Source organism: Hyperolius riggenbachi, chromosome 1 (genome assembly GCF_040937935.1).
Source record: "Hyperolius riggenbachi isolate aHypRig1 chromosome 1, aHypRig1.pri, whole genome shotgun sequence".
NCBI lineage: Eukaryota > Metazoa > Chordata > Amphibia > Anura > Hyperoliidae > Hyperolius > Hyperolius riggenbachi.
Window position 1 is genome coordinate 617,240,692 of NC_090646.1, and position 10,599 is coordinate 617,251,290.

Genomic DNA, 10,599 nt, shown 5'->3' on the forward strand with positions numbered 1-10,599 from the left:
TCTTGGTTACGGTTTCTCTTTAAGTATTAGAGACAGAGGATCAGCAGGACAGCCAGGCAATGTGCATATTTAAAAGGAAACACACATGTCAGCCTATATAGCTCTCTCATCTTGGTTTCCCTTTAACTTTACTACATATACTCTTTCAGCTTTGAACATACTTTACAATAACAATAACATTTCTATAGTGCTTTTCTCCCATAGGACTCAAAGCGCGTAGGCTGTCTCAGATTCAGTAGTTGGTAGTAGGATGAACTATTACCACAACAAAAATTATATTTCTGTTAATGCCAAACTGGATAGGTGGGTTTTCAGTCTGGATTTAAACACATCCAGTGATGGAGCTGTCCTGATCTGCTGAGGTAAGGAGTTCCATAATGTAGGAGTGGCATGACAGAAGGTTTTGGGACCAAAAGTTTTCAGGTGGACTATGGGTATGACTAGATTATTAGAACCTGTGGATCTGAGATTGCAGGGATTGCTACGCAGCTGCAACATTTCTTTCATGTATCCAAGGCCCAGATTATGTAGTGATTCAAATGTCAGTAGTCCGATATTGAATAGGACCCTCCACTTTATAGGTAGCCAGTGAACGGAGTACAGGACGGGTGTTATGTGGCAGTGGCAGTTTGGTTTGGTCTGGCAACAGTATTCTGTATCAACTGTAGGCGGTACTTTTTTGGAAGGCCGGTGTAGAGAGCATTACAATAGTCCAGTAGGGATGTAATGAAGGCATGGACTAAGGTTGGCAGATCTTTTGGGGGGATGAGGTGCTTGATTTTTGCAATGTTCTTCAGGTGAAAGTAGGATGATTTCACCACAGAGACGTGAGTTCTGAAGTTTAAATTCCCATTAATTAGAACTCCCAGGCTACGCACATACTCAGAGCTGTGTAGATTCGTGCCTCCTATTCCCAGTGGTGAAGAATGCAAGTTAAAGAGACACTGTAACATCGGTCGGTGGCTGTTCGGAGGGCTGCAGCGAGACCCCTGTGGGACAGAGGATGGCGTGGGAAGCCTCATTAGGATCCTGAGGCTTCCCCCTCCCGAGGTGAGTCTCCCCCAGGGGATTTTTTGATGTTACAGATTTTCTTTAAGTTGTTTTGATGTCATGCGCTGCCCTCAGGTCAGAAGGACTTCAGTTTTATCTGCAGTTAGCCTCAGCCAGTTGACGCTCATCCATTGCTGTAGTTCGCCTAAGCAGGAGTTTATAGTTGGAGCTGGGTCTGTCACACCAGGCTTGAAGGAAAGATATAATTGTATGTCGTCAGCATAGCAGTGATATGTCAGGCCATGTTTTTGGATTAGTTTTCCAAGCGGTAACATTGTGAAAAAGCAGGGAAGAAAGGATTGAGCCTTGGGGCACCCCATAATTAAGTGGTACAGAGGTAGATAGGAAGGGCCCCGTAGACACTTTTTGGGTTCTGCCACTCAAGAAGGATTGGAACCACTGAAGAACTATGCCATCAATGCCACAGTATTCCTGTAGCCTGCTTATCAAGATGTCATGGTCAACTGGCAATAGTAAGGTGATGCCGTGTAGGAGCGGCATAGCAGAAGGCTCCGTGACCAAAAGTTTTCAGGTGGACTCTGGGTATGACTAGATTATTAGAACCTGTGGATCTGAGATTGCAAGGATTGCTAAGCAGCTGCAACATTTATATCATATATCCAGGGCCCAGATTATGTAGTGATTTAAATGTCAGTAGGCATCACCCAAAACGATCAATCATATCAGGTAAGGCTCTGATGTTAGCCTGTGCCCACTCCTCTCCCTCCATTGTCCTTCTCCCCTCTAATGATCCAAGGTGTTGTGCTATTGTTGTCCCTGCTACAGGGCACCTTCTGCTCATTTGTTTCCCTCTCTCCACCTTAGAACAAGAAAAAAATAATCGGGAAGTAGCTAAGCTGTGTGTCAGTACAGCTGTCGTTTCTAAACAGTCACCCTAACTGACCAATAATGATCATGTTGGATGACAACTGTTACAAGTCTGAATTTGGCTTCAGAGATGCTAAGAAGAAATGACAAATTAGCTGATCATTAGTACTGTACAAGACACAGAGACATGGTCACTGTTCGGGGACAAATGTTTGCATTTCTAATATCAACATATAAGCAACATCTTCAGTTGTTCACACATGACACAAAACTATGAGCTTTAGCAATTGCCCCAAAAGAGCTTACAATCGAATGTTCTTACAATGAACACTCTCATACAAGCACACCAACACGTCTGAGGACAATCTGGCGAGATGCCACACAGGAAGGACAAGCTAACTGCAGCATCCAGCGCTTCCTATTTACGCTATGTGAGTGGGAAACTGCTTTAACACTCAGCCACATCCCTCTGAATATCTAAACACATCTGAACACACTTCTAAAACTGCTGCTGCTATATTACATTGTCCACGAAGAGCCCAGGGCTGCAAAGCTTGGCACTGAAAAATAAGTAAACTCTTCTAAATATTCCTAGCACTAACGTTTTAAAGGATAAAAAAAGGAAAGATAGATACCTCAACAGTGAAAGTTCTCAGTACTGATGGTCATGTCTAGGAGAACTCATGGAGAAGCATGTGATTAGTTTGGTCAGGTGATAGATATGTCTCTGATTTGCTACAGTAATGTGCTAAAGCAGGAAGTGATCACAGCAAATTAGAGCTTTGTAAATCAGCTGATCAAACAAATTACATGCTTCTCTTTGAGTTCTCCTACACATGACCATCACTAGCCTCTGGATGTTTTAGAGACTTCACAGATCCTCCCAGAGCCCACTGTTCCAGTGCATGAATAGTAGCCTGATGTGCATGTGGATGGAGGGAAAAAAGTTTTAGGCTGGTTTCACAGTGGGACGTTAAGTCCCACATTACAGCAGCCAGTAACGCAGCCTAACTCACAGCACTGTAAAAACAATGTTGCTGTTCTCAGTAACACGTTGCGTTACATTGTAACGCAGCACGTTAAAAAAACAAAGTGCTGCATGCTGTACGTTATACTGGGCTAAGCCACGCTAGACTGTTTGCACATGCTCAGTAATGTTGGAGGAGGAGGTCTCCCATCCTCCTCAGCAGCCAGCCACATGGCTAATTAATATTCACTGCACTGTGGTGACTCATGGTGGGACTGTAGTGTTGTCCGGATCATGATTCGGATATTTTTTGTGAGTCGAATCATCCAGATCATCACAATGAAAGATTCGGTTCACAGGATGTCTGTCTGGAAGAAACAGGAACATACAGAATGTACAGTGCAGGGAAAGTCCTGTCCTGCTAGTCATTTCACCGCCAGTCTGCTTCCCTAGTAAAATGATTCAAATGATTTGTTTCAAAGATCCGGATCTTTTCAATGATCCGATTCAAATGATCCGAATCCTTAAAAAGATCCGGACTTCCTATGACTAACCTGGAGCGGCTGCTTTGAGAGCTGCATAACGTGGCTCAATCTGACGTCCAACTTCGACACCACCATACGTTGCGTTAGGGGCACGTTATGCGACCATAACGTCCCCTAAAACGCAACGTCTTGGTGTGTAAGTAGCCTTAACGTAAAACTGAAGAGATCTTTAAAAAAAAATAGTTGTGTAGAGGTAGCTTTAGAGCTTGAGGTCATTAAATGAACTGGTTGTCTCCAGGAGGCTTTGGCCAAGTAGTACCAAAAATGAGCAGATCTTTACTGCACATGTGCCAGTCCTGGTTCATGCATGCGCAGTACTGATGCGCCCACCTTTGGAAGCATTCAGGGACGCAAGTGCTTGTGAAGCATTCCAAGAAGTCCCGAAGGCGTGTAACTTCTACGGGTAACAGCAGTGGGCCGAGGGAAGAGAGAGAGTACAAGAAAGGCTATATGGGATCCAGAGCCTTCCCTCTCCGGAGGTGAGTATCTAACATACTTTCCTAAGTGGTCGCATTACCATGGCATCGACTTTTACTGCACTCTCAACTTCTGCACAGCATGATAGCAGCTAATGTCATCTCACATAAACCCCTATCAGTATCAAATACTGGTGGGGTCAGAACACAGAGATACCTAAGGAATGACTCAGGAGGCCAGAAAACTCTGATTTCAAGACTGGATTGCCAGAAAATTCTGCCAAAGAGGTAAGAATGACTGAGACACCCTCTTTATGACTGATAAAAATAAAAAGAAGAACACTGATAACAATTATTATTAGTACTGTTTCAGCTGAACACAAACTAGAGATAAACACACAGTCACACAACAGGATGAAGAGAGGACAGTGCCTGAACAAGCTTACAATTTACCCTTATAATCCCTGCCCCGAAAGATGAAACTCTGCCAAGATCTCAATCCCCAAACATCTCCTCTCTTGTTACTGCTAATCATACTCAGTGATGTTCCTCCCAAAATATTGTGAAGCTGTACATGTACACAGCCAGAGATTTCACCCATTCACATCAATGGGAACATTTAGGATTGCCATTCTCACCATAATAAAGCCAGGGTCCCCAAACTTAGCACAGTTGGTCACATGGTGACAAGGTTACAAATTCAAAGAAAGTGGGCGGAGCATAAAACAGTAAACCAAATTTCAGCCATTCATTTTAAATGGGAAAATGTAAACTGCAGCCATTCTTACGCTGTTAATGGCATGGTTCTCAAACTTGGCACAAATAGTCACCGGATGACTGAGATTAATATTCAGTAAAGTGGGTGGAGCGCTTGCAATTTGAAAAGCTCTTGCTAATGTAATGCTATGGGTGTGATCCCACTAGATGGATGTGATTTCTTAAAAATTCCCCATAGCATGACATTATCAAGAGCTTTTCAAATCACTAAATTAAGGTGGGTACACACTGGGTACCGCTGTACCCTTTCGCTAGCACACCGGGGACATGTGACCGACAGCTCGGCGACAGCTCATCGCCAGGTCCCTCTGTGCAGCAGCCGTACACGGCGCATAGAGGGACAGAGATGCGGCGGAAGCTGTCGCCGAAGGATCCTCCCCCCCGCCGGAAGCTCCGTCCTTGGTGAGTGGGTTGCTGTCGCTAGTCCGCATACACACGCAGTACGCGTGGCGGACTAGCGACAGTTGCGGCGAAGTTGCGGCGTCAGCTGTGACTAGTGACGGTTCGTGGCGTGCGCGTTATACACACGGGGGACCTGTCGCCGCAACACGCGCATGCCACGTGGTTGCGGCGACAGTTGTAACCCGTGTGTATGAGCCTTTAGAAGCTAAATTGCCAGCAACCAGCAGGAGAGTGTGCAACCACTAGCTTGCCAGTGGTTGGCACCGGCTGCAATTGTTGCCTGGTAAAAAAAATGCTGCACGTTGTGTCGAGGGCCAGCTGCCACACACTCAGGTGAAGGAAGTGCAAGCGTTCCTGCACATAAACAGGAGCGTCTGACAAGCAGTTAAGTTTGCTACTGTCTGCTGTTTGCCCCAGAAAACCCTAAAATCAGTGTTTAAACATTAATATTACTGTATTCATATAGCGCTGACATCTTCAGCAGTGCTTTACAGAGTAGATATATTATATGTATGTAAAGATAGCGCTTCTGCCTTCTTTAAAATTCCATCACCAGTCACCCCGTGAGGTAGAGAACTCACCCAATTTTAGTGACCACTGTTAGATTGGTCATGAAGTGCTTTTAAACTCCCTGCGACCACTCCAAGTGCTGGGCTGTCTCTTCTGTCTCCTCGTATGGGTAATCAGTGGACCAAGTAGAATCTCCAATCAAGTACCTCATAAGAAAATGCTCACATAATGTAATTCCATAAAAATGATGCAAACTTTATTGCTAAAATAGACTCACATGCTGCGGGGGGGGGATCCTCGTTGCCTCTTGGGTAGGCTATTTGGCAGGCCTCATTCTCGCCACTAACTGTCCCTAGCCTTCTCACTAACTGTCCCTCAGAGGAGCTCAGTATCTATTCCCTACCATAGTCAAGCGTCAATTTAGGGGGAAGCAAATTAATTTATCTGTATGTTCTTGGAATGTTAGAGAAAACCAGAGGGCCCAGAGGAAACCCAGGCAGACACAGGGAGAACATACAAATTCCATGCAGATAGTGCCCAGGCTGGGATTTGATCCAGGGACCCAGCACTGCAAGGCGAGAGTGTTAACCACTACACCACCATGCTAAACATTGTATCTGTTGTCCATAGGAATTAGCTTGTAAAATTCTTGTACATTTCTAGCTTTAGGGTGAGTTCACACTATGCGCGTCAAGCAAGCTGTATGTGTACCCGCTGCTCTTAGTGTGAAAACAGAAAAGTTACATAGCAGCTGTTCATGCCATGAATAATGCATTATGGAATGCACATAGTGTGAAGTTGGACAACTGAAGTGAGAGGGATATGGAAGCTGCCATATTTATTTTCTTTTAAGCAATACCAGTTGCCTGGCTGTTCTGCTGATCCTCTGCCTCTAGTACTTTTAGCCATAGACCCTGAACAAGCATGCAGCAGATCAGGTGTTTCTGACATTATTGACAGATCTGTCAAGATTAGCTGCATGCTTGTTTCTGGTGTTATTCAGACACTACTGCAGCCAAATAGGTCAGCAGAGCGGCCAGGCAACTGGTATTACTTAAAAGAAAATATATATGATAGTTTCCATGTACTTCTCATTTCAGGATCCCTTTAAAGGGGTTCTCTGGGGATCCTTGCTTCCCCGCCGCTGGCACCGGTCAATTATTCGCCTTATAAGGCGAATAGTGCGCGCTCCCGCTCGCGTCATCGGAACCTTACTGCACAGGCGCAGTATGAAGTTTATGGTGTTACAAAACTAACGATAAGTTTAAGGTGAATTTGTTGTGATACGCCTGCGACACATCTTAGCATATTTCAAAAAGCAACTCCATAGGCCGTGTGTCACAACGCACGGTAATGGAGCGCATCCATTATATGACCATTTATTGCATAGCTATGCGAATAAGTTATATCGCACCCTTCCGGGTGACCTATGATGCTGTATACCAGCTTCATATTTCTGGTAATTGTTACTACACTATTCATTCACAGAGCTTATGCTTCAAGGATCACTCTGAAAACGTCCTGTAGCTAAATCTACAATCAAAATATATAACTAAATGACCTAAAACAAAAAAGTAATTAAAAAACAACTTTAGGCAAAAAGCAGTATAACCCCTCCCCTTCCCTCCCCCCTCCCAAAAAAAAAAGAAGTACATACATTATTTAACACTGTAAAACAGGATGCAACAAAGTGACTATGCATCATCAAAAGCACTCCCTAGAGGAAATCAGGATGCTTTAGGGTTAAATACAAAGCAAGCCGGGCACATTTCCAGACAAAGCTATTTGCTAAAGGCACCAAGAATATTTCTTTGTTTGTTTCATTCTGTGTTTAAAATTCAACTCTCCTGCGGGGCTTGACGTCCCTGATTAACCACAGATTGCCTAAACTGCCTTGCCTGCCTGAGTCCCCCACACAGCTCAAGTCAACTTCCCACTCCTCAAGACAATAGCTCAGCGTAGAGTTAATAAAGCAGAGGACATCACAGGAGGACATCAGAGTGGAAGAGCGATCCTTACCTTGTCTCTTAGGAGCCGCCGCTTTCTTGGAACAGAAAGTAAATCCAAAAGCAAGAGTCCACAGCAGTAAACACAACCAGGTGGGCTTTCGCTGCAAATCCATCTGGGCAGCAGATTCAAGGAGAAGATCCAGGAATAAATAATATTAAAGGCTAGATTGAGCAGATGAGGACTTCCTACTAAAGAATGTTGAGGATTCTGTGCGTTTGTGTGTGTTTGTCATACACAAGATCCAGACAGTAGTGGTGGTGAGAGAGAATGGTCAGAAGCCCAGTTGATTTAGCACGTGTGGGAGGAGGGGGGAGGCAGCCTAGGAGGGGCTCCCAGTCAGATTACATCCTACAAACCTCACAAGAAAGCAATTTACAACCAAAAAAAATCCTTTTTTTTTCTGAGAACACCCATTTCCTCCCACCCGTCCAAATTACAGCCCCCATCCACGCGCCTCTGCCCCCCTCCCACTCCTCAACATCTCCAGAACTTCTTGCGCTTGATGGTTGATGGAGATGAGGAGGACCTTTTCCGCTCGCTCGCTAGACTTCTTCCAGCAGCAGAAAGGACATTCGGCGTGTGTGTAAGTGGAGTTAAGAAGATAACTCGGAATTAATCTCCCAGATGGAGGTCTGAGATTGCTGCAGCCACTCAGACTAATAAGCAGCAAGCAGAGATTAGGAGACACGGAGGAGAGACAGGAGGCAGCTACTTAGGGCCAAGCAGGGGACCACTGGCAGAATGTCACTTCTCCACTAGAGAGCATTGATCGGGATGGCTACACGGGGATCCCTCCACACGGCTATCACAGAGGACTCTGCAGTCAGCATAAGGTTGCTTGACAGGTTTATATTCTCAGGAAAGCCGTGTAAAAGCTGCCATTGATTTTTTTGCAAGTATCGGGGATTTTAACTTCCATGGGGTTTTTTTTTGGTTTTTTTTATTGTGTTGTAATTAAACTGACTCCATCATCCACAGATGGACTTTGTAACCACCTGTGTAACAAAATTTGGGGGTAGCCCGATTGACCAACCGATTTGATAATTTAATAATTGAGCAATATCTAGGTGAATGCTTTGTCAATCGAGCAGGAAGGAAGAGATCATAACTAGGGTTACTCCCAATCAAAACTAGGCAGAGCCAGGACAAGGTCCTCCAGCACCCAAGGCTGAGACACCAAAGTGCGTCCCTCCAACTTCAGCCGTCACACATTGATTGCTATTAGACTAAGAGGTGCCCCAAGGCCCCCAACACCTTAATCTCTAGTTATCTGGCTTGTAGTCTCTGCCATGTAACCCCTTTTCTTATTTCTCTCTGCTTCAAACACAATAGGGGAATGATAGCTGAGTGAGTTGTGTGCCCCCTCCTACACTGCGCCCTGAGGCTTGAGCCTCTTTTGCCTCTGCCTCGGCCCAGCCCTGAAACTAGGAGTGGCACTTCCTGCCTGCAGTAGGTTGGGGGGACGATAAATTACCCATACCGTCTCTTATAGCTGATGTGCTCCACTCATGTTCCACATCATACCCATGCTTCCTCCTTCAACCTGGAAGAAGAAAGCATGGGAGTGACATGGAACACGAGTGGAGCGCATCGGCAATAGGTGGCGGCATGGGTAAGTTATCGCCCCCCCCACCGCGGGCAGGAAGTGCCACTCATAGTTTTCGATTAAGAGCAACCCTAATCGTAAAGGAATCGGCTATTGTTCATGTGATTTCGATCCATAAATAATCAATTTTGTGGGGTCCAGAGCATGGAGGCACAACATTGTTCAGATCGATTAGTGAAGTTGAAACACATAGGATATTGCTTGAAGTGTTCTGGCCACTAGTCAATTGACTTTCCATCAACAGCACTGTAGTTCAGGGGTGCCCATTAGGTAGATCACAATTTCCCGGTAGATCGCAAAGGACTTATGGTAGATCCCAACTTGCACTACAGTTTTCATTCTGTCTATACAATTGTGCTCCTAAAATTGTACATAGGTAGATCATTTTGACTTGCTAATTTTTAAAGTAGCTCACAAGCCGAAAAGGTGTGGGCACCTCTGCTGTAGTTTAACACCTTGGTACTCAGGTGACCAATATGGAATCCAGATCATGGAGTTGATAATCAACATGCCCATAACCAGGAGCATAACCACAAATGGTAAGACTTCCCACTTTGATGGGGCTCCCCACTGTATGTCACCCCCCGACCCCCCATAGGGAGCCCACCACCCCTCAACCTGGGATTACATAGCAGGTGCAGTTGTGTTTTGTAGCCAGATGGGTTTCCCAAGTATTAGGTAGCTAGAGGTGCTGTAGCCAGAGGTGGCCTCCCAAAAATATCTTCTCCTTAATATGTCATGTGACAATCCCAATTCTGGGCAGGACCCAGTCATGCTTTGCAAAAAAAATATGATTGTGGTTACGCCTGCATTACAAATGAATGGCGCAGAGGGTGCCGTAAGTTGATGTGTGTATGTATTTCCAGAAGCTGCTCATTTTGAAATCTAGGCTCCATGCAGCACGTCCTTCATGGGGGGGGGGGTGTTATTAAATAACAATCCAAGCCGGAGCCGGATACCAGGTACTCTGCTGTATAAGGTAGCTGGAGCCATCCATAGCAAAACAATATAAAATAAATATTAAAAAGTATATATACAAGAGGGTAGACAAGACAGTCTAACCTTCAAGAGGATTCGCGTATAAGGTTCAAAAAGTCTTATCTTTATTCTGCCTTTTGGACAATGAATCCAAAACACCTTCAAAGGGTTCCAATTTCATATATTAGTTTCACCTTTTATGGAATTACTGAAATAAATGCTCTTTTGCACAATATTCTAATTTTTACGAGTTTAACCTGTATTTCATATGTGCATAGAGACGATTTTTGGAAAGGCCACATAGGCCAGGGCCTTGGGTAGCTGCTGCTCAAGGGTGCAATTGGACATGAAACAGAGGTTGCTGCTTATAGAACAGTAAGCTGCAAATGGGGAGAAAAGCATAGAATGAGGATCTGCGGCCCAAGGAAGCTACATGTGAAAGAAAGAGACTGCTGTACATGAACTTTACATGTGTTTTACATGGCATCAGTCTCCTAACTGTCCTTTTTT

At 44.8% G+C, this 10,599-nt stretch overlaps 1 protein-coding gene across 2 annotated transcripts in view; it reads right to left on the minus strand.

The window, feature by feature from the left end:
- Positions 1-8,173, minus strand: part of LOC137528865 (pikachurin-like) — a 328,823-nt gene extending 320,650 nt beyond the window's left edge. For both annotated transcript variants that reach the window (XM_068250585.1, XM_068250579.1), the window contains exon 1: positions 7,515-8,173. In XM_068250585.1, the coding sequence (XP_068106686.1) occupies positions 7,515-7,617 (103 nt within the window). In that variant the 5' untranslated portion in view covers positions 7,618-8,173. The remainder of the gene's footprint in view (positions 1-7,514) is intronic.
- Between the last annotated feature and the right edge of the window lie 2,426 nt (positions 8,174-10,599).